The 24622-nt window shown below is 51.7% G+C and overlaps 1 protein-coding gene across 1 annotated transcript in view; it reads right to left on the bottom strand.

Annotated features, from left to right (window-relative positions):
- Positions 1-24622, bottom strand: part of ASTN2 (astrotactin 2) — a gene marked incomplete at its 5' end in the record, with an annotated part of 331301 nt that overhangs the window by 131469 nt on the left and 175210 nt on the right. Inside the window, 3 exons of the mRNA XM_080630379.1 lie at positions 6628-6816; positions 8578-8744; positions 20121-20271. Coding sequence (XP_080486505.1) covers positions 6628-6816; positions 8578-8744; positions 20121-20271 — 507 coding nt within the window. The remainder of the gene's footprint in view (positions 1-6627; positions 6817-8577; positions 8745-20120; positions 20272-24622) is intronic.

Raw genomic sequence — 24622 nt, 5'->3', positions numbered from 1 at the left:
CTGGTCCCCGAGCCCAGAAAAGCCCATGAGTGATGCTCCATCAGCTTCATGCTGATGTATCTCCAACAGCAGTGCTTTGGCTCTGGATTGTGCCTGTGAGGTTTGGGGTACGTACCCGTGGTACCCACATCTCCCATGGGCACCGGCTCTGCCCATCTCTAGAGCCCAAGCTCTCCTTTGCAACATCAACTCACCAATGTGCATGGCTGAAAAGCCGGCTTCCAGAGCATGGGCTGAGCTGAAAGCTGCATAATCCTACCCACACCAGGCAGAGAACAAGTCTGAATACCCCTAGTACTTAAATACCTCTATTATTCACTCACTCAATCAGTGTATTTTAAGCACCACCTCTTCCACCCTGGACCCCTGTGTTATCTTCGGGATATCGCCAGCACCAGATTTGCTTTTGTTTTTCCAGAAGAATACAAAAGAGCTCCCAATGCAGTGCACAAGCACGTGGCTGCAGCCTGTCAGAAATGCCAGCTCCAAGCTGCACAATCTGTTCTCCTCTTTGGTGGGATGCTAACTTTGAACCAGAGCAGGGCTGATGGAGCGCTGTGCTAATTGCATTAGTCATTATACACTGAATTGAGAGATCCTCAGTGCTTAGCCTGGCCAGCGAAGATGTGCTCAAAACACACAGCGTGTGTCTCTGTGCAACCTGTTGTGGGCTCTGAAAAGGGCTGGGTGAACTCAAGAAAGCAGCCAGGATGGCCTTGATGCGAGGCGGAGAGGAGAGAAAATGGGATTGAGAAGAAACAGCTCAGATGGAGACCCTTTGGGGGCTGCAAAGCCATTGCCAGTGGCACAGCCACAGATGGGCATCAGAACATCTCTGCTCTGCAGGCAGCATCCCTAGCATGGCACAGACTGACAACAGGGTAGGCAGCAGAGCATCACATCCCTCAGTAGCTCCACAACACTGCTAAACTGCTAACAGCCCCCTTACCTGCTACTGAGGACCAAGGCCGGAGGCATTAGCCTGGCTTGGAAAGACATCATTGCTTCCAAGTAGCATGTCTGAGCCTTCTGAGTTGTGAACAGGTAATAGAATTGCAGCAACAAATAATAAAAAGAGGAATGAAATGGAAGGCAGCCACCGGAAAAGAGATCCATCCATTATCCTGGCCTGAAGGGTAATAGGTAAACAAGGCAGTGGTGTCCCGGCTGGCGCCCAGCTCACCAGCACGGGAATAATAAACAGTGCAATTATAACTTGTGTGCGTGGAGCTTCCGGAGCTGGGGGGGGGGGGGGGGGAAGAGGAAGAAATAGGGAAAGACTCAATAGCGTTCATTTAACTGGTTACATACGTTACATTTGTGATGCAAGGGGGAGGCAGGACGTCCTCCCCCGTGAGCTCTGAACCAGGAGGTACCGCAACGCCCCCACCGGCCTCTGGCACACAGACGCGATGAGCACTGGGTGCTGAGCACCCATCCCAGCCCCTGGCAGCTCCCATAGCAAGGGGGACACGGGGTGCAGCCTCCCCCAGTGGAGGGAGAGCGATGGGGATGTTTCCCCACAGCATCCCTGCGGCAGGGATGGTGCTGAGCTGTCAGCTCCCCCCGCGCCGCCACCGCCGCGCTGGTTTATTAAGGGCTGAGAAGCAGCGAGGGGAAGAAGTGACAGATTTAAAATTAACTTGCCAAACTCCCCATCAATATTATGACAATTCCCTGCATCAGTTCCGCGACCCGGTGCGCGCCTGACAGCGCGGCTGCGTGCAGGCAGAGCCGCTGCCGCGCTGGGGCCAGCGGGTACCCAGCCCTCCCCACGGCATCCCGGCCTCCTCGGGGCTGTGCTCAGCGCAGCCTGTGCCTTCCCCAAGGCTGTGAAGCAGCAGCACTGGTTGGTGGGTGAGGATGCGTGGAACAGCATCCTCTGAGGACCGGTTTGCAGAGGGAAGGGTGCTCAGCGTGGCAGCCCTGCATCCTCTGGAGTCACCATCTTTGATTATGGGAAGGGGAAAACACTTGGTGCTCGGCAGGGGTTTTGCAGTGAGGCTGGGCAAACACAAATCCTCTCCCCACTCCAGCCACCAAACCACTCTGGCTGCACATCTGCCCCCAACACCCAGAAACTGCCTGGATTCGCTGCATCTCCAATGGGAAGGAATCAGATGGGGGCTGTGGATGAGTGAAGTGCTCCCCATATCTTGGGGCTATGCCAAGGACAAGAACTGGGATGAGAGGCAGAGCCAGAGGTAGGGATAGGAAGGGACCCTGGTTAGGGCAGACAGCTGCTCCCCAGGGAGTGCTCTGACATCCCGTTCGCCATGCAGTAATAACCCAGCAAGTGAAGCTGGCTCCACAGGTAGCAATCTGGGATTGCTCCATATTAATGGCATAAAAGCAACAATCTGAAACTGCAAACAGCTTTTAAACAAAACATCTCTATTCCCTCGTGGCAAAGAGGCGGCACAAAACAGATAAGGAATGCATAAACAACCCATTTGGAAAATGATCCCCGGGTGATTTGGGGATGGTGTGGAGTTGGGGCTCTGCCCCAATGTGAGGCAAGGAGGGGGAAATCACTCTAATCTAGTCTTTAGTGAGCTGGATCCAGTGCTGAGCCTCCCGGCTAGACCGAGAGGTGTGACTGGAATAGATCAGCTCCAATCCCATCTATTTATTAACATCATGCAGCATTCCACCAAAGAGAAGAGCCCATTTAACAAGAAGAGATGGATGCCCAGAAGGAGGCGGCTCTGAATGTGTTCTTGGCTCAACAATGGAAGGAGCAAGGGGGTGGCGGCTCTGGTGTGTGATGAAAGATCCCTCCTCTGCCCCTACCAAAGCACCCACGAGGGACACGCAGACGCATCACCAGAGGAGCGCGTTGATTTAAATCCTTGCAATAAAACAGCAGCAGCAATGATGTGGTGCACTCCTCCAAGCTGAAGCCTTGATGAAGGCTTGTCCACCAGGTGAGTTAGGCACCCCAATCACCACGGTGAAAATTAGTGGTCACTAAACCATCTCAGTACAGAAAAAGCTGTCACAGATCTCCTAATTCATGACAGCTCGACCTGAGCTGCTGTGGTGTTCACGTCCTGCTGGGCTCTGGCTTCACTGCACTGATGGATGGTCCTTGGCACCAGCACGAAGGGATGTGAGAGCAGGAGCACAGGCTCTATGTACCACAACAAGGTGCCACACCAGTGCAGGTGTATATATAAAGCACATCTAGTGCATGCAGTATGAGCTGTTTGATTGCTGCCCACCCCTGTTGGGGGTACATCAGTCATAGCAGCCAGTATTTGCTGCCTCCATCCTTCCCTTGCCACCAAAGTGCTTGGGTGCTGCTTTACCCCTCAGATAAAATGATGCGGGTTAAAGGGGAAACCCAAAATCTCATGCAGCACGGACTAGAACCACAGGCTGGTCTAAGGTCTGGGACCTCTAAAACTATACAGCTCTCCCAGTACCAGCCCTGCGTGCTCACATCAAACACCATCCTCCTGCTGCATCCTAAAGGTACCTGCTGCACACCCCCATCCTCTCGAGCAAACAATAAAGCCATCAGTGTTACACCAGCTACATCCCAGTGCCATGCCAAGCCATTGCTGGGAGGACCTTTATAAGAGCATGTAGTGATAGGGCAAGGGAAATGGCTTTAAACTGAGAGATTAAGGTTAGATATAAGGAAGAAGCTCTTCCCTGTGAGGGTGCTGAGGCACTGGCACAGGGTGCCCAGAGAAGCTGTGGCTGCCCCATCCCTGGCAGTGCTCAAGGCCAGGTTGGACACAGGGGCTTGGAGCAAGCTGCTCCAGTGGAAGGGGTCCCTGCCCGTGGCAGGGGTTGGGATTGGAGGAGCTTTAAGGTCCCTTCAATACAAACCAGGCTGGGGTTCTATGATTCTATGACCGCACAGCCATCAGAACGGTAGAGACGAAGCAGTGCTGCAGACCTGGTGACAAAGAGACCACCCCAATGGGATGCAAATACTGGTAACTGGTAGGTGTTGCCCAGGCCAGTGTCCATGAGACAGCTTTTCCCAGCACAAAGGCTTCCTCCCAACCCCATGCTCACATGCCTGGCAAATTGAGAATATCCTATTTATGAAAGACACTGAAGATGCGGCGACATGGGAAGCAGACACCATTCAACTGACTGTCACATCTGCATAGCTAAAGGATCCCAGCAGTTCTAAATCTCTCTAAAATACTCAGCCCCTTGTTCTGATAGCAGGTTCTTGCTCCTACTTCGCAGAAACAGGCTTTTAATCCCTGGTATTAGGCAGCTTCCTGCTATGTTTCAAATGCACCAAATTAAGGGCTTCTCTAACAGCTGGTGTCTTAATGCGCAGAGAGGTTCTTGAATACCTATGAAAATCAGAGGCAAATTACATCTTTCAGTTAATAATTTCTTCTCCATTAACCTCTTTCTCTTCCCTTGTTAGGGGATGATGTAATGGTGCTTCTACAGCGTAACCCTTCGACACACCAGGCAGCCTGGCTGCAGGGAAGGACACTGCACGGGGTGAACTGAGCTCCTCTCATCACTGCCCAGGGCTTTTGGATCCAACAGGCTGCATTCCAATGGGAAAGGTCAGCCATGCCGACCTTCCAGGCTGCTGAAAGCATTTGTGGAGCAAGACATGGTGCCTCCATCCCGGCTCCGAGCTCTGCCGAGTCAGTGCATCACACGCTCGTGCATCACACATCACATCACTGTGGATGTGCTTTGAAGGTTGCTCTTGCTTTAGACCTGCTTTCTCCTGCCTCTACCAGCTGTTGGACCTGTTGGATGCCCCAACTGGTGCTGAGCACTGAAAATCCTGTCTGTGATGTTGAGGTTGTGCCAAAGACCTGGCTCCCACTGGGCAGAGCCTCACTGGGAAATGCTTCCTCCCATTGCATGCACCACAGCCATCACCCATGCAGCCTGGCTGGTCATGGATGGGGAGAGGACGGATCAGCAACAGCCCTGAAAACCCATCAGCCAGAGCCCCAGGGAAGATCCAATCCCAGCACCATAGGTCTTTTATCCTGAGAGCAAAGAGGCCAAAGGCAGCTCCAGCAGGAACCGCTCCTGGTCCAGCCTGGGACTGCTCAAACCGAGCATTCCCAGGGCAGCATGACTTGAAGAAACCGCATCAAGCAGGAGAAACCACGTCTTCTAGGAGAAGACACATCTCCCAGGATAAACCAGACCCACAGACAACCTTGCGCGCTTCCCAGCTGGAATTCAGCCCTGAGGACACGGACGTGTTTCCTTCCCGGTAGCCATAAAGCAGCCCTTAGTCCCCAGCCCTGGCTGAGGCAGGAGAAGGATGGCTTTCAACCCTTCTGCTTTGCAGGAGGCTATGGATGAGGTTTGGTGCATAAGAACTGATGGCACAAGCTGGGGCTGGCCCTCATTCAGAGAGAGCCTGCCTGGGTCTGGCATTCCCAGGAGAACACTTGGGGAGTGTTCGAAGCCCCCGGAGCTGGCAGCTCATGGCAAATCTCAGCGCTGACGGACCTGCTGACGCTTGTAACGTGGGAGGGAGAGAAAGCAAAGAGGAGCCCACTGGGAAAATTGCCTCCGTGTGCTGTCAATTCTCACTTGCAGCGGCTCCAAGCACACTGCTGGCTGTGCCTTTCTGAGCGCCTCTGTGCTGGTGGAGCTCGGGATTCATCTGCCATGGAGACAGCAGAAGGCCAGAGTTCAGCGTGAATGCACTGCTAGGAAGGCTCTGCATTCAGCTGGGGGAAAAGCGCCCAGAGAAACACCGTGGCCAGCAGTGATGAGCTCTCTGCTCCAGCTAAAATCAGAGGCAGCGATGGGGTCTTGGTGCCTTAACAGGAAAGAAACCCCCAGTGCACTGGGAGATGCTGGCCAAGGAAGAACTGTATCTGTGTGGGATACGCACTGGACCCTCTCCTGACTGTGATCACTGCTGCTGCTTTGATCATAGGCCCACCTTGGTTTATTACTCAACCGAAGTGTGTCTGTATTCAGGAGAAGTGAAGAAAAATAGATAAATAACTCATTTTCCAGCCTGAATTCAGCAGCTACCAGCAAGCTCCCCTCTGTGAGCACTGCAGCTCACATCCTGCTCTCCCTGCCATGCACGTCTGACCCTCAGCACTCCTGACATACCCAAAATGCAGCTTGCAAACAGCTCTGCTGTCTGCTATTTGCACTCTGGTGGGGTATCTACCTTCAGCTTATTTATGTTATTTCTTGAATATATATGTGTGTGTATGTGCATATATATATATGTATATCCACAGCTCCCCCCAGTATTGTAACTGGGGACTCTGAGTAAAACCAGCTCACACAGGTTGAAAACACACCCAAGGAAACACCCTTTCATACAACATGCGATTAAACAGCAGAACTCCTTGTCACAGGGTATCACGGAGATGAAAGACACCAGCGTTCGCAAAGAGATGAGGCAACACTGCCTGGAAAAGCCCATCAAATGCAATTAAACACTTGACAAGACACACACACTGGCCCAGGAGGGTCTTGCTGCCTGCAGGAAGGATGAGCAAGTAAGAAAACCATGGATGGTTGCTGTCCTCTTGCTCTCTTCCCCTAGAGAACCCATCAGAGATGCTGGCTCTGCACCTTGAGACCTTCATCCCATCTCACCATCCCAATGTTCCCAAAGCTAGGAGCAGAACCAGGCCATACCTGAAACTCATCTGGAACACCTGCCCTTGGTTGACGTGCTGGGTTCTGTTGTTATAACCATGCAGCATCTCCCCAAAGAGGGTGTCGTTGAACTTGGCATCCGACTTCAGGCACTTGGGGCCCTCGCAGATGTCGGACAGCATCAGGCAGGACTTCCCATCCGGGGCCAGTTTGTACTCCTCCACGCACCTGCAAAGCACCACAAGCTACTTAGAATCACAGCCTGGTTTGGGTTGGAAGGAACCTTAAAGCTCATCCAGTCCTAATCATGGGCAGGGGCACCTTCCACTAGGCCACCCCGTGAGCCCTGCCATGGGATAAGTCTCTGATGAGTCCAGCTGAGCATCACCAACATCTACAGCAGCTGCCTGGGAAGGTGCTGTTTTGTGTACAAACATTCCCAGGGCAAGTTCAAGCTCCTGTGCTTTTTTCCACCCAGGAGTGGCCCCCATGCAAGCAAACGGCTCCTTTGCTCTTTGGTCCCACTTTCAAGCACATTGTGGGTAAGATGCACACGCTCATCTTCAACACACAGGAAGTGAAACTGAGGCAGGCAGCAGGGATGTGATTTAACTACAGACATCAGGGGCATCTTTTGCTCATCCTCCCCTCTCTTTTCTCCGGCCTTTTTCCTCACACTGGCTCCCAGATGACAAGGAAACCTCCATTCCCTGCCTGCCCCTTCCTCCCCATAGCCACAGCGCTCTGCTAACGTCAATCCCACCTCCATCCAGGTTTGCTCCCCTCTCCCATTCCTTTGGTGCGAGCAAACCCCCCCCCGTCTGTCACATCTTTCCCTGCCTGTTCCTGAGGTGCAGCTCTGCCTGGAAAAGGGATTATAACAAACCAAGGGGGAAAGAGTCTCTGCTCTTGGGGATGGAAAACTGGAATGCAGGTTCCCTGTATGGATGTGAATGGAGACCATGATTTTCTAGACCCTCCCCAGAAAGGTTCCTGGTGCCCATATGGATTTCCAACCCCTTTGGCAGGCAATGTGCTCGCTCTCAGTGACTCAACTGCTCTGTGCTGCTAAACCAGCATAGACAAGAAGGTGGTGTGGGGGAAACCAGCAAAAGGGGATAGAAGAAGGGAAGCTGACACAGGCAGAGCTCCATGGGCTGCTCTTCCCCAACTGCAACCAGCAGCCAGGGCTGCAGGAGATGCTGAACCTGCAGCATTGGGATTCAATGGATGCTCCTTGGAGTTACTGGTAGGAATTTGCTTCCTTGTGGGTATTTCCTTCCCAAAAAGGCTCCTTTTCCCCTTCTTTACCCTAATCCTTCCCACTGGGATGTGAAGTAGGTTCCTGCGTGTGCCCAAGAGCACGAACCAGCCAAGGGATGCAATGTGCAGAGCCTCAGGGCCGGGCAATGGCTGGCTGGCTGGATGTACAGCTGCAGCTGTGCAGCATAAAGCCAGATAATCACTGAGCTCCTTTTAGAACATACTGCAGCCAGGGAGATTTTCCTGAGAGAAAATGCTAAATTGTGTAGGATTATAGGATCTTGGCCAAAATCGGGGATGAAACTCTATTTTAAGAGAGGCACAGGGGAGAGGGGGGAAAGAAAGTAGTGTTTTTTAAACAAATCCTCCACCTTCCCCCTCCAACACACAATGTACAGCTTTTGGGTCCCTTCACAGTGAGTCACAGATCAAACTGTGCCGTCACACAGCGGGGAAGAGGAGGAAGGTGCAGCTGCTCGCAGTGCTCTGTGCACTCCCATATGCTTTTGCCCGCAGGCAAACCAGGTGCTTCTATTCCCTGCTGGAAATCAGCTCCATAAACAGCCTAAAGTTTCTTGGGCACCCAAGAAAACCCTCTCTGGACACACGAAAATGCTCTCTGGACGCACTGGTTTGGGGATGGTGGTGCAGGTGGGTTGGCAGGGATGGAAATGGGCACAGGTTATCTATGTGCAAGTGGGAGATGGAGCACTGGAAGGGACTCACCCACAGAACATGAAGATGGTGCTGGACGAGGGGTCGTGGGGCAGAGGGAGGGTCTGCTGCAGACAGAGCTGCTCGCAGCCACCGTTGAAGCCATCCGAGCAGTCGATCCCTTTGGAGTAGTCGTAGCAACCGGTGCCATCCTTCATGGGTCGGAGGTCCTCAGGGCACTGCAGAGAGAGATGGGATGCGTTAAGGTCCTCACAGAGCCTCGAGCCACAGCCTGGTTGGGTGCCCTCCTTGGGCAGAGCTCACCCAAGGATGACAGGACAAGGGCTGATGGGTTCAAACTGAAACAGGGGAAGTTCAGGTTAGGTACAAGGAAGAAGTTCTTTATTGTGAGGGTGCTGAGGTGCTGGCACAGGGTGCTCGGAGAAGTGGTGGATGCTCCATCCCTGGCAGTGTTCAAGGCCAGGTTGGACAGAGCCTTGGGTGCCATGGTCTAGTGTGAGGCATCCCTGCCCATGGCAGAGGGGTTGGAGCTGGATGATTTAAGGTCCTTTCCAACCCAAACCATTCTATGATTCTATGAATGATGAATGGGGCAGCCCCAAGGGTCGTGCAACACCTTGTACAGCCTCTGGGGAAGAGGCAAAGACCACAGGGCAAGGATGAAGTCTGCTGTGAAGGCCTCACTGCCCATCCTTCCTCTGCAGGAGGGTCAAATCCTCAAGGCAGCAGAATGACACAGCGATGAAGCCTCAAGCCCATGCGGGCAGAAGGTGACAACCTCCCTAACACAGAACCATAGAACGGTTTGGGTTGGATGGGACCTTAAGATCATCCAGTTCCAACCCTTGCCAGAAGCATCTTGCTGCCTCCCATGGGACGAGCCGGTGGTGGAGGCAGGATCACAGCCCAGCTCATCAGTTTTGCACAGCCAAGGGAACCATGCTGATTCACAGGAGCTGACGCTGGGTTTTAATTCTTGTTTCCCAGCAGGTTTCCCTTGTCCCAGAAGATAAAAGCCAGCAGGCGGCAAATGCCACCAATAAATTGTCGCCCGGATTAGAGCATTATTGCACTGGTGTTATTTATCCCTTTTCACCAAACACACGCACACAAGCACCGACAAAAGGGCCAGTCCTTGAAAAAATACATAAATCTTGTCCAGGAGCAGCTCGCAATTAAAACTGCATTATGGAATTCCTTGAAGATGGGTTAGACTGGAGCTTGTGTAGGTAGTGATGAAGGCAGGTTATAAATGGCCTCTGTCAAGCACAAGAAAGGTTATAAAGCAGCTATACTTTGTGGTTAAAAATCAATTTTCCATGTGAGCAAAATGCTGTACATATTAATATAGAAGTTCAGGATGCTCTGGACCCTGCTTCCAACACCAGCAATGTCCTGATGGGACTCACTCTTAGCTACTCCAGGAGCAAACTGCCTTCATGGGACAGCAAGGATGCTTTAGGGAGCCCTGGATCACCCCATCCAAGCAATGAGAAGTTTCTCTCCACCTCCTAGAAACCCGGTGCCATTTCCCTATGGCAGCAGCACCAACGCAGCTTCTGCCCTGTTTTCTGTGATGTCTCAAGCATTTCCACACCCTATGTTCCTCTGACACCTTGCTGGCTTCATGCCCTCTGCTCTGAAACTCAGGTGGACCTTGCAAACCTCATCACCTTCCCTGGATAAGGTGGGAAGGGGAGGCAAGGGAAGGCTGAGAGGCATGAGGCTTTTCTAGCCAAAGGATGCTGGCAGCAAAGGGCCTTGCAACAGGATGCTGCCTGTGTCTGCAGAGCAGGCAGGGCACAGGCAGAGCCCCAGAGAGACAGCTTGGGGAACAGTAAGCCTGCCTAGGCACGAAGCAGCAGCAGACATGGGAGCAGGAAGCTTTGGAGCCGCATACGCAGAATAAACACGAAGGAGGAGAGGACACTTGGAACAATCTGTGCTTTTCACCGCCGAGCTGCCTGGGAAACGGGATCAGCATAAGTGTGTGTGTGAATCCACAGCTCCAACACTCCCCCCCTGTGGTCTCCTCCACGTCTGCTGGCCCTGCTGTAAGAAGGAGGGCTGTGCAAATTGGCAGCAGCACATCTCCCTGGGGGACACGGAGGGCTGACTGCAGACAGCATCTTCCGCTCCACGGCACCGCATCCGCCTCTCTGCTGCTCCCCCCCTGCCCATGGGGATGGGGAGGTCTGGGGTTCGGCCCAAGTTCCTCTCTGGAGCTCCCGAGGGACCCTCCAGGGCATTGAAGGCAACTGGATGGGACCTCAAGTCAGCAGGAGCTAAAGGATCACAGCCAGAGGATCAGCCACTGCTCTTCTGAGCTGTCATTTGGAGCTCTCGCCCTGGCACTGATCCATGTGCTGAGCTCAGCACCTTCCCCACCCCGCAGAGGAAGATGATGGCTTTTTCCCCAGGACTGGGTTAGCAGGTCACCCCTCTGCCCTTAGCCCCACTCTGCTCGAGGCCACCCTTGGGATATTCCTCCAGTTTGGGCTTTTAATCATCAATAAAACGTGTTTCCTTTCTGTTTGTAATTATGCATCTTAATACACATTAATTATGGCAAGCAAACAGCTCAGCACAACATTTGCAGAAGAAAGCATCCCCAACACATCCATCCCAGCTCGGCACAGAGCCGGCTCTCCAGCTGCTGTGTTGCAGCAAGAAGCTCTCCAGGGACAGAAAGCTTTGGGAACACAAAGCAAGGACATAAGGGGGTGTCCCTGCTTGCTAGGGCTGTGTGGGACAAAGATGCTGGGCAAAGTAAGGGAACCAGTGAGCTCCACGATTAGTGCCAGGCAGGAAAACCAACAGGCAGATGGCAGGAAAGGCAACAGCCTCAGCACGAAAGGGTTTGCAGGGATGAATATAGATGGAGCAACTGCTGGGCACAAGAAAACTGTTACAGACTTCCCAGCCCCTGGAGCTGAGGATTTGCAATCAGGATGCCACACAGCAGGGGGAAAACTGAAGCCCATTTGGGTACAACTATGCTCTTGCCCACAGTAGTCAGAAATGAGCCGGGAAAAAGCCAACTTGTGCTAATCCCAACTCCCTGGGCTGTGCTGAAGGGTCAATCTGGGCTCCCAGGTGGGCTTAACAAAACCAGTGCTCATCAGGCTTGTATAAAGGACCAGATCTGTTATTGCTGACATTGATTTGTCTGGCTCAGGCAGCAGAGAACTAATAATTACAGTGAGCTTTAATCAATCCCCCATCAATTCAGCTGCAGTTCCATTTGCGATCTGCCTTGGCAGTGACACAGGATGGGGGGCTGTGTAGGGAAAATGATTAGAAAATCAATAAGCAACTCAATCAATAACTCCATCTGGGCGATCACGGGTGACACATCCCTCCCTGATGGGTGGAAAGCTGGTGAGATGTGGTACCCAAAACCTCTGCCTTTCCCTCATCCGGATACAGGATGAATCCATTTATCCAGGGAGGCAAAAGGATCCTACGAGCCATTAGACAGCAAGTCAAAAGAAAAAGCTGTTTGTGGTTTCTCATGTTAGACCTGCACTGCTTGGGAACTGGCTTCAAACTCCCAGAGCATCCTTCATCCGTGGATCTGACAAGCAAAACTACCTCCGAGCTTGGGAAGAGAGTCTGGTATTAATCCATGTTACAGAGAGGAAGAAAGAGGTAAGGGGAGACTCCAGCTCATGCTCTGCTCTGAAAAGCCAGGGAGAAGCTGGTTAGCTCGCAAATGTAATGCCACAACCTTGCAAATCTACTCCGTCTACACACGAGTGAATTGGTTTCTCTTTGACAAGGGCCAGCCCTGAAAATTGCTCTTGGGATTGGAAAAGAAAACTTAGTTTCTTCTCTTCTTGTGCATTAGCACTGATAATAGAGATCCTGCAGGCTCAGCCTGAGCCACAGCCACAAGAACCAAACCCTGCTGCTGCTGAAGGAGGAACCGCGGGCAGCTCGGTGGGGTTTGGCTGATAGAATGGTCCTCACCCCACCACACCACCCGAGGTCTTTCTGTTTGTGATGGCAGTCAGCAAATGGACTCCAGGTACGCACAGGGAAGGGATGTGCTGAATAACAAAGTGCTGTTTCTAGCTGGGTTTTGGAGAAATGGGCTTTTTTCACCTTTTAAATGACATCTCCAAGGTGACACGGAGCGGCAGAGCTGGCAGGACACGCTGCATCCTTGGGATGCCACCAGAGCCAGCACCACTGATGAACAGCACCATGGTTTGGAACCAAATGGGATGTCTGTGTCCAGCGCTGTCACCCCAGCACAGTGCATGGCACCGTGTCGGCATGTGACCTCCTGTCACCAGGACAGGGCACAGCTCCTCTGCCCACCACCACCATCCTCAGCATGGGCAGAGCAAACACAACAGGAGAAGAATCATCGAACCCTGGCCTGGTTTGGGTTGGAAGGGACCTTAAAGCTCATCCAGTTCCAACCCCTGCCATGGGCAGGGACACCTTCCACTAGAACAGCTTGCTCTAGGGGAAAGAAAAGAAGAATCCACTGAAACCTGTACAAGACTGTGTCTGAGGAAAATAAGTATCTACAGTAGTATCTGAAGCAGTATCTGAACGAGGCCCTGCTTGTGTTCAGAAAAGAAAGGGCATTTGCTGACTTTCTCATTTAGAGAGCTCATTAGCAGCAAGATGGGTGAGGGGATCACTGAAAATAAAGTGTCATTACTGGCACGGATCGCCCAGATGAGAGCACACCAGCTCTCTATTTGAGTTGCCTGCCAGCATTTCCCACCTCAGCTCCTCTCTTCCGTTAAGTTTAAAGACAAGACTATCTAATAAAGTGTTTCTATAGAGACTAAACTGCCCTTGTCATTATTCTGCTCTGTTTTCTCAACATTAGCTGCCTTTTTGTCAGGAACTTCTGGACTGGGGTATCAGAAGTGATGCTCAGGCGAGCCCGCTCCTATTGCACTCCGGGTACCACACACCAACGTCTGGATGCATCCAGAGGTGAGACCCAGGACTCAGTGCTGCAACGTGCAATGTCCAAAGGTCCTAATGAACCCACTTTATCTCGAGGCATCACCACTCCTCACCCAGAAACCTCTTCAGCATAAGACAAAAACATGAATCTGAAGCACTGCTGAGGTACAAGGAAGTGCCAGCAGTTTAATGAGCTCCAAACTGTGCACTGGCATGTATTTATTTGCTTGTTGGAGTTCAGAACTGACACAAATGCAGTCGTTGGAGCTCAGAAATGATACAACGCAGTAAACTCTTCTATGTCCATATATATATACTCAGACAACTTCAGCCTTTGTTTTCCTAGCTTAGAAGGTTCCAGTGATCAACTCTCTTCAGCAACAGCAGGACCAGAGTCTGGCTGCACACAGCCTGGTCTCTATTGGTGGGATTTATCCCTTCTTGCCTAATATTAGGCCACTAAACCTAACATTAGTGACTTAGCATTAGGTCACTAAAGTGCCCATCAGCTCCAGGCCATCCCTTTCCAGGGCCACCCCTGCCCAAGGGCAGCGATGTCCTCACCACCACCCTCCCCAACACCTCACTGCGGGGAGCATCCTTCCCAGAGGGAAACATTACAACTGCTTTCAGAAATAAGTCATTATCTTCCCACTCTTCCTTCCTCCCCCCTGCTTTCCCCCTGCTTCCTTTTCCCTTTCAAGATGATCAATCATTATTTTAGCCTCAGAAAAATCAAACCCATCTGTTTCCCAGGCTCCCAAGCACACGCTGTGATAGCTCACGCTCCTCAGCTTGGTGTCCCCCCTCCATGACATGGGCTGGGGCTCCGTGGAGAAGACCAAAGCTCGGGCAATGAGGCACCATCTCCTCACCTCTGGCCACTACACAGCTCTCACATGGACCCTCCTGCACAAGTCACCATGTGTATGTTTGCATCTCAATTCAAAGTGGGATGGACTTGTTTCAAGCAGTTGATGGGATGCTTGAACAGACACATGTACACAGATATAAGTGTTCAGAGCTCCTGGAGCAAGGAAATCAAACTAGTGGAAACCCTACAGCTGCTTCCCTTCCTGAAGACACCAACAGCACATTTAGAGGTGTTCCAGCATCTCCTCCCCATCAGGGCATCTCCTTTCCTAGGCACAGCAGAGGCTGGCACCTCCAACAACCTTCAGAAGACCAGAAACTCATCTCCTGCTCCACCTGACATCCAGGGTACAGCCCAGCCACAACACACCACGCCAAATCCTACAACCCAACCCAAACCCAGAGACCCAACCTAACTGCAATCACAACACGTGAAGCATCCCGGTCTGTTGGGGATCAGAGGGGAAAGGGCTGGAGCCAGCTAAGCCCTTTGAGGAACACTGCTAGAAAAGCCAACACTGAAGCAAGTGAGGCTTTTATCACCCAAGCTACTTCCTCCCAGGCACAAACAGATACCTCCAGCTCACCTCAGTGCTTCCTGAGCTATTCCACTTGCTTTTAAATCTGGCCATCACCTTGTGCCATGATGCAAACCCCTTCTGTAGCACTGCGAGCAAAGGCAGGTGGGTGATGGGCTCCCCGTGTGCTCCCTGCCATGGCTGGTACCAAACAGAGCAGCTTTTACCAGTCTTTACTTCTCTGACATCCTCAAATCCCGTTTTTAGCTCAGGTAAACGAGATAAATCCAAACCCACAGACTCCTAGGGAGGGGACTCGCTGCTTCCAACCATAATGTGAACAGAGAGTCATCTGCTTCAGGGAGCCAGCTAAACTTTAATGGGATTAAAGGGGAACTGTTCCCTCCCCATCTCCCTCCCTTGCTTGAGCATCTCTAACTTAATGAGCTGGGTGCCTCGTAAGGATGAGGTTTTATTTTTCAATGACCAACTGTCTGTCAGAAAAATGCAGATTTGATGAAGCTTCAGTGTTTTGTGGGAGTCCATCAATTACAGCTCAAAATTCATTGGGAAATTAGGAGAGCGTTGCATTTTGACAAGGTTGAAATGGTTTGCTTTCCACTGCCTAATTTTGCCTTCATTTCGGGCTCTACACTGGGATAACGCAATGTGTGACATAAAGTTCCAGATGATAATGCTGGAATTGAACATTTCTCCCTCCTTCAGAGAAAGGAGATGCTTTGGACCAAAAGATTTTGAAGGTTTCACCCAGTTTCCCCCCAGGAATATCAGTTCTCAGCATCATCCACTTCATTTTGAGGTACAATCCACCCCCCATGGTCCCTAAGCCACCTTTGGGTAACTTGTGCTGGAAAGAGGAGATAGGAGCAACTTTCCTCCTTCACTTCTAATCCCTTTTCTTCCTGAACAGTTACTCTCTTAAATGAAGCCATTTCCCTGCCCCGCTCTGCAGCAGCCAAGGAAAAGCCCATCGTTTTGATGTGGAAAAGAGCAAGAGAGAAGGATTAGCTCCAGACAGGCTGTGTTAAGATTTGATGCCTCTCTGGACCACATCAGGTTTCTCCTTCTGTATATATAAAGGCTGGGACTAGCTCCACACCAGTGTCACCGTGGGCCACAACTTCATTAAGAGACACTCTGATAGTAGATGCTCTCCCTTCTGCACACTGCTGAGTACAAGAAACCCTCCTGCCTAATGGGCTGGCCCTGTGACCATGGAAAAGAACAGTTCACATGGCCCTTGTAAGTAAAATATACCTTTTTCTCACTCAATTTAGAAACAAATCTGTGCTAGAGGAGCCCCAGCCTGCGAGCAGGATGATCATCAGCAGGATTTCATGTCTGTGCAGAGCAGCAGCACCCAGCTTGGTGGGCTCTCCTACCCCTTCCTGACACCTCTCCCAAGGCGGGATGGAGCCAACATCTTTGGGCTTCTATGGCACAAATCGCTCTCTTCCAACCTAAAAGACTAAGCCACCAACATCTTATTCCCTTGAGGCTGCAATCCTGCCTTGTGGGGGCTTTCAAACAGACAAGGCCATGGGGTGGCAGATGCATGCAACCTTCTTCTGCCCGGGTGGATGAGACGATTGGCATCGGTGAGTGAAACCACGCTGAGAGACAGGTGGGGAAACCTGAATTAAAGCCATTTTACAGGTGTTCCCTTCAGTCCCTCAGGGCCAATTCACAGGTTTTCATCTCAAATTATAAATCACCAACACATGAGGGTTAAGCACTTCCCCTCCTTCAGCATCCTCCCTCTGGGCTGAGCCGCTACTGCTGTGCCAGTAGGAGGGAGCAGAAATATATATATATCTCAATATACATTCTCCTTTACTGCCAATAATCAGACTTATTCCTTCAGCACACTTAATCCTGGTTTACTGTGATCCTTGCAAGGTAGTGTGAAACACACACTGGACTCAATATGCAGAGAGGTTTAAGAAGCTCACTGGGAGTTTGTTTTCTTGGGATATTCCGCAGACCCAACAGGAATTCTAGGAAAAGCAGCACAGAATCAGGTTTTCTAGAGCCTGGGGACTGCGTTGCTATGTTTCAGGTGCGGCTTAAAGACAAGGCTCCAGTAGCAATGCCAAGGTCTTTGCAAGGTTGCAGCTCATCCTTAAAGTTACCCAAATGAAAAAGGCCTCCGATAAGAAAAGAACTGCAGGAAGCCTTTAGGCGCTATTGCCATCTACTGGGTACACGTCAAAACAACACAAAAGCCATGAGATGAGGGGGGGAAAGGGCCCAATCCCATGGGAAGTATGGGATGGAAGCTGGGGACCGCACTGCAAAGCCTTTGGGGTCTTGTAGGTGATACCTCTCATGTAACTAAGCAAAGCGACATCCTCTTTTCTCCTTCCTAAGCCCAATGAGAGTGTCCTCAGAGATGCTCCACCACGAGCTGCATCAAACCCCCCTCCACCTTTTAATGAAGCCTTTTTAAAGCCAAACAATCAGGTAATGGCAGAGCCCACGCTGCTAAAGAGCCCAAAGATAAATGCATCCCCCAGTCCTCACAGAATTACTGGAAGCTGTATTAAAGGCCCAGAGAAGCTGGTAACAGATGATGATTATATATAAAAGGAATAAGAAATCTTTGGGATTTGTGCTGCTCCCTGGTTGAGCTGCTGGGCTCCAGCTCTGCTGTGTATTAATTGCTTACAAGGCTGCCTCTATATTTTATGCTCAGTACCTGTCTGGAACATTTGTTGGATTTAGCTTTGATTGATGAACCACTGATTATGTACTTCTGTGGTCCTCAGCAAATTAATACACTGCTGACTGCTAGAGATTAACAACATGTCCCGATTTGCAAAACAGTGTCCAGAGTAAAGCTGGAGCAAACCTAGTGCTAAAATTAGCAGGCAAACGCTCCCTGAACTCCATAAAAAGGGGAGAGCTTAATTAAATTACATCCCGATATTGCCCACAGCACTTACCAATTGGCAAATGGAGTTCACAGCAGTTCAGCTCTAAAGCTAACCGACAACCCCACAATGACCCCATCCCTGCTCGCATTGGAAGCGTGGCTCGGACCCAGTGGGCTCCAGGAGCAGCGTTGGGATGAGGAAGGGATGCATTACACAGTGCAGAAGGTACCAAAAGGTCACACACTGGGGAAGCAGCAAGCTCCAAAACTCAGCTCCCATCACCTATGACTTAATATTGTGAGCATGACACCGGGCGGGGGGCAGCACTGCCTGGCCACCCGTTAGGCTTTTCCCCAGACAATGGCCATGGACCATGGTCAGAAACATGGGACAGTGTCCTCCAGACCTCTATTCCCTGTTGGCTGGGACCTACAAGAAGGCAGTGAGAGCAAAACAGGGTTGGGAATGCTGGGAGAGATGGAGCACTGTGCGTCTGGTGTCAGCCCCATGGGAAGCAGGGAGAGATGTGGACCAGTGGTGGGATGCAGCAGCATCTCCAAACTCTCCCCAGGGAGCTCAGCTCTGCTGTCCTCAGCCTGCAGCTGAGACTGAGGAGCTGGGGAGGCTTCACCCCACGGCTGAAGGGTTGTGGAGAGGGGCAGAGCAGCCTCATGCTCCTGCAGTGGGGAGAAAAGGGGGTGAAAAGCAGAGGGGGGAAAGACGAGCATCTCTGCAGTTATCTCCTGTTCCCATTGGGCACATAGCCCTGGGAGCAGGAGGACAGGGGATCCCCTGGTCCCCACGTGTCCCCTCTTACCCACGGCTCCCGGGGAGGGGATGTACTCAGGGGAATGGCTCCGGCTGCATCTCCATCCTCCCCTGCTGCCCGCTGTGTACAGTTTATCCTCTGCATAAAGCCTCTGTTAGGCATTACAGAACAGGGGGTTATTCTCTCTGAGTGACACAGCTGTCAATTCCCACCTCTCCACGCGCCACGTGGAGCTCCAGGCCTGTAATTTATTGGCAATTTCAATCTTAATATATCCTGACTTCTAAAAAGAGGCATCTCTTCCCCCAGCGGCACAGGGAGATTGAGTCCCGATTGCTTCTGACAGCGTCTGGGAGGCACGTTGGCATCGAGAGCAAAATAACACCCCAGAATAGGGGGACACCCCCCCACCACCCAATAGAGTAAAAAGGAGGCTGGAAAAGGGAATAAAAGACAATGGGAAAAGAAAGGAGGAAAAGGAGAGGAGCACAAGGAGGAGATGGCACCAGGCGCTGCTGGTGACACATGAGGCTGTCGCGCTAAATGGCCTTAACAAGCAACGGGAGAAGGGGATAATGAAAACGCCACCCCCGGGACAGCACGGCTTCAGCCTGACCTTTCCCTGTGCCGCATGTAAACATCTTCAATAAATAAAGAGACACTTAACTCCTGCCTCTGCTCACGTGGGAGGGATGGGGCAGCGGGGGCTCAGCCTGCACAGAGAAGGGAAGGGGCAGAGGTTTGGGGGGCTTCAGAGCAGCAGGGATGGGTTTGGAGGGCAGTGGAGTGAGGAGCAAGCTCTGGATCCCTCCCTGGGGTCACCCCCTGCTGCTGGGCAGGCGGGAGCTCCTACAACAGGCAGACAACAAGGGATGCTCTGGGTTTCCCACATCTTCCCAAGGCTCGGCTCCCAAGTGTCTGTGTCATAGCAGACCCACACCACCTCCACACACAGGGAATCACAGAATCAACCAGGTTGGAAAAGACCTTTAAGATCAAGTCCAAACTTTACCCCAGGAAGTGGTGATTTTGCTGTCGTGGTGAGATGGGGTAGAGCAGGGAGAGTGCTGAGCTCTGCTGCTCCCACCTGGAAGCACAGTGAAACCCCTCCGTACATCAATAGCTTGGAGCATTTCAGAGCCTTTGCCCAAAACTGATGGCCTAGGGTCTAATAGGTCTTTTGGAGAGGTCTCAGTAGATTGTCTGGCAAGACATGAGCATGTTCAGAAACAAATCAAAGCTCTGAGGGTGTCAGAGAGGCCCAGAGCAGGAGAGGATGGGGAGATGCTTCATCTTCCTCCCACACCGGGAAGCACACGGCAGGATTAAAAGCAAGGCTGCTTCCAGCCTGTGCTCTCTTGACAAGCAGGAAAACAACCATCAGCCTCAAGCCTTCCTCTTTTGCTCATCTGAGCCCCTGGGCTGCTTCCCTGAGGTCCTTCCGACGTACGTGATCTGCTCTGAAGGCCCCAGAGAGCGGGCGAGCCCACCACCACCACACACATCCCCTTGGCCGCACCCCTGGGGAGGGACAGGCAACATCCCCCTCTGCTTTGCCCCCAGAACAGACACCGGAATTGGGATGAGCACCCAGGTACCTACCACACAGCCCGTGGAGTCCACCTTGCGATCCGAAACGCACTTGAAGTTGCGGGTGCAGCCACCGTTGTTGCGGGAGCAGTCCCGGACCGGCCCGAAGGAGGAGAGCAAGTCATTGATGGTTTCAAAGTAGGTGGACAGCATCGCTTCTTCCCTTGGAGAGAAAAGGCACCGTTAGGGCTGGCAGGGAGCTGGGAACACATGGCATTGGTAGGGGAAGCCATAAAGAGAGCTGCTCATGGCATTCCAATTAGCAAAACCAAGTCAAAGGAAGCTTCCCAAGAGGATTAAGGCTTTGTGATTATACTGTATGGAAGAAGTTTGCTGCATAAGTGATGTTCTTGACGAAAATCAACTAGTTATTGGGTTTCAAAGATACTATCTACCATTTCCATGCAAACTAGCAATGAAGAGCTACTTTATTAACAGCCTGGAGTTGTGTGTGTGATTCTAAGCCCATACTAGACAACAGCGAATCCATAACAGTGAAACTCCTCCTGGACATTTCACAGCTGGGACAAGCCTCCCTGAGCCCCCACTCCTCATCCATCACCTGGGGACACTGCCAGAGCTGGAAAACCAGATGAAACCTGGCTTTGCACCAAGATGTGGATGTGGTGGCTCATTCCCATGGGTGACCTGGAGCAGGGGATGCAGGGGTGGGGACAGCTCTTTGCTGCTCTGTTCCAGCCTGTGATGGCTCTGCAGAGCCCCTGGCATGGCCATGCTGTGACAGCCCTCTTAAGCAAGAGAGAAGCATAAGAATAAGAAAGCCCTGCACACAGCAGGTTCTGTCTGTGACAAAGCATTCAGGCACTTGGCTTTCTGCTGGGTTCCTGCAAAGGGAACGCAGATGCTTGTCAAGAGCTTTAAGCATCTCCAAGGTATTTGTCATCTGCAAGGCACGTTTTACATATTAACCTCTACTTGCAATCCATCTTGGCCAATAGATCCCATCATGCTCTCACTAACAGGACAAAGAGATTTAGCCAAGGTCACAGAACAAGTCACCGATGGCGAAGGACTTAACCTCCACGAGCTGCTTATTAGATCCTTATACACACAGGACTGCAAATAAACACTGACCCTTCTGACCTTAAAATCAGCCCTGAAGCAATGCCAGCAGTCACAGGTCTCCCCTACTTCCCATCAGCACCTAAGCAGCCACACAATGACCCAACGCCCAGTGCTGGTCTCCCTGTTTTGGGGTGGTTTTCATTGGACAACCCCATGCTTAGCAATGAAACAGTGGTGGAGGAATATTCAGCAGCCCCCGAGGACCACAGCACTGCTGTGTGGTACTAGCGCCGCATTCTCCATCAGCAGAGGGACCCTGCACGCACACGCAGAGTCACACTCATGCGCACAGCCTTGCCAACACCAAATGCTCCTAAACCATCATGAGTCAGGCATCAAAAATTATATATATAATGAGATTGGCATAAAAATGGTGAGATTTTAAAATAAATCAAGCCCTGGGTGGGTTGGGTTTTTTCCTTCCCTACTTTTGCCTTCTGCTTTCTGAGCCTTTAGGGTATAATCAAGCTTCTCCCTGCAAACTAAAGGGCTAGAAACTACCCAGGCACTAAAGCCAAAGATGTAAAGCCCTGTGCAGTATGGAAGTCACAGCTTGGCAGCTTCCAGATTTCCAGGCAACCACAGGATTCCAGAAGCTGGGACTTTCAACAAGGAAAATACCATAAAACCAAGGAGAACCGGCACATCCCTGCTCTAGGGAGGTGGATGGAGGGCAGCTTCCCTGCTACCATGGACCAAGGTGGATGAGGTGCCCCAGCCCAGCAGTAGCTCCGTGCCCTTCGTGATGCCTCTGGCTGCATCATTACCCCACATAGTAACTTAATGTCTGCAATGTCTGCTTTCACCCCAATTAATGCTTCCCAATTACCCTCTTGGTGATCAAGCTTCCGATATTCCCCCTTCTCTTGGTCCAGCTCCTAGATTTTCCAGCATATTTGGAGCTCAATCTCCCTCTTGTCCTTTCTTGGTGATGTTTCAAATATCTTTAGAGGCCCTTTTCTATTAGCACTCTGTTCCCACCAGAATCTGCAGCTCCTCTGAAGTGAGGGAGTGAGAACAGCGAGAATACATTAGATCAGGGCATGTATTTCTGCTGAAGAGAGGATGGGGAGAGAAAGGGCATATTAGTTACTACCCAGAGTATTTACTAACCAAAAAACACTGTTTATTAATGTAGGGAGAATTATTTAAAACACATGACAACTCCTCCACCGCCCACCCAGAAAGCTCAGCCCCATCTGGTCCTCTCAAGGGGTGTCTCATCGTAGGTGGACTGAAAGGAGAACTGTGCCCCTGTCCTCCATCCCGGCTTTTCCATTTGGGTACCAAACAACCAGACCCTCCTGCAGCTGAAAGAAGATGGGAAGCTACAGCTGCTTTAGGTGGTGGAAAGGAGACTCTGGGGCTGGATACGGGTGGCTTTAGGAGGGCAGAGGATGGGAAGAGAAATCTTGCTCTTCGAAATCACGCCTGGCATAATGGTGACCCTTGACAAAGCACAGGGCAGGGGCTGCCGAGCTGGGACGAGCCATTAAGCGTATTAAAGTATTAACCTCCCTGGAAGGTGGGTCAGCGGAGCCAGAGGGAAGCGTTCAAGTGTCACCTGCAAAAGGAGAGGGGTGACGCTGCTGCCTACGGATGGAGAGAGGCTGTTTGGCCGGATCACTTTGGTGTCATCTGTTGTTAGATCAGAGGAGCATCACTTTGACATGGCGCGCTGACAAGGGGGGTGGCAGCAAATGAGAGGGCTGCTGCGATGCTCGGAGCGAGTTGGGAGCAAGCTTTGCTTTCACGGAATCATAGAATGGTTTGGGTTGGAAAGGACCTTAAATCATCCAGCTCCAACCCCCCTGCAATGGGCAGGGACGCCTCACACTAGACCGCGGCATCCAAGGCTCTGTCTAACCTGGCCTTGAACACTGCCAGGGATGGGGCATTTACCACTTCTCTGGGCACCCTGTGCCAGCGCCTCAGCACCCCCACAGGGAAGAACATCTTCCTTATGTCTAACCTGCCTAACCCAGAGGGGCTTAGATGGAGGCACTGCCGAGCCTCTGGCACTGCCAGCCTCAGAGGCTCCTTTTAATTAGGGGGGATGAAGAGCAATAATTAACTATCCACTTCCCACAATGAGACTGGGATAACCATCACAGAGCAGACGACTTCCTACCCCTGCCCACCCCTCCCTGCTGCTGTACAGGACCACAGCCCTCATCCCCAAATCTCAGAGCTGGAGAGATAGCAGTGCTGACAAGGCAGGAGCAACAGCAGCATCCGACCACCACCGCCTGGGCACGCCACGTTAGGCCAGCACTGATGGATGAATCACTTTCCCTGCAGTAACAAGCTGCCTGCAAAAGAACAGCTCTTTTCTCTTGTTCTCCATCTATCCGTATTGAATGTCACTGAGTAACCCCCGGATCCCATTTGACAAGGCAGGATGGAGAAGTCAGGCTCCGCAGTTCGTGCCATGCCTGGGGCACACTGGAGAGCCAGGGGAAGCTGCTGGTGTCCCTGGGTGGACACAGGCACTGAAACCACAGGGACCAGGCAGGGCTCAGCACTGGTGTGATGGGGCAGCTCCCCACCACCCTGAAGCAGATGCCAGGTCCTATCAAAAAGGGCATTTTGGAGCGAGCAACGTAATTTCTGGTGCCAGATTCTCTCCAGAAATAGAGAACTAACATGCAAGCACACGCACATGCTATTTCTTTTAACTCTCCATCCCTCTCAAAGACACACGCAGACACCCAAATGATACACTTGTAAATGAAATGCACTCCCCTCCCTACCAGCACCCACTGATTACATCCCCAGCAGCAGTAAAATCATCTTTTCTAACAACCTCTATTGCCACCAATGGTCAGTGTGGTGCACAACAGCAGGGCCCTGCCTGACCTTGCGCAGCTCCCGTGGTGCAGACCACAGCACTCATCCTCACCCAGCCCTGTGCCACCTCCCACCACCAACCTCATCTCAATTCCTTTGCAAATCCTTTTCTCCACCCTCTCCTCTTGTTGCAGGCCCTCATTAATGAAGCAGATTCAGTGACAGATATCACTGGGGGTTATTTATTCATGAAATACCAACACCGTGCAATTCTCAAAGCCTCCAAAGCACTCATCTCAATGAGCTCAGCGCGTTGCGGTGCCTGTTCTCTCCGGCTCATCCTGGAAGGGGATTAGTGGGTGTTATCCATTCAGCTCCCCCCTTTTTATTGCCTGCTAATGGTTAAAGACTTCGGTGTCTTACAAAGTTAACCAGCACTGAGAAAAACAAAGAATCAGATGTGAGCTGGGGACTAAGCCAGTGCTGCTCCAACCATCTGCTCCCCTGAGCTGTGTTTGGAGAGGGATCAAGAGGGGATGTGGGGGTCCTGAGTTTCTGGAGATGGGGTTCAATAGCAGCAAAAGGCCTGATGCTGTGCCACCTGCTTCACCCCAAAGGAGGGACCAGTGCAGAACAGG

The sequence above is a fragment of the Psittacula echo genome, assembly GCF_963264785.1.
Source record: "Psittacula echo genome assembly, chromosome: 16".
In the NCBI taxonomy this organism is placed as follows: domain Eukaryota; kingdom Metazoa; phylum Chordata; class Aves; order Psittaciformes; family Psittacidae; genus Psittacula; species Psittacula echo.
Note: the sequence above shows the minus strand (reverse complement) of the source record. Positions and strands in the feature narration are given on the sequence as shown.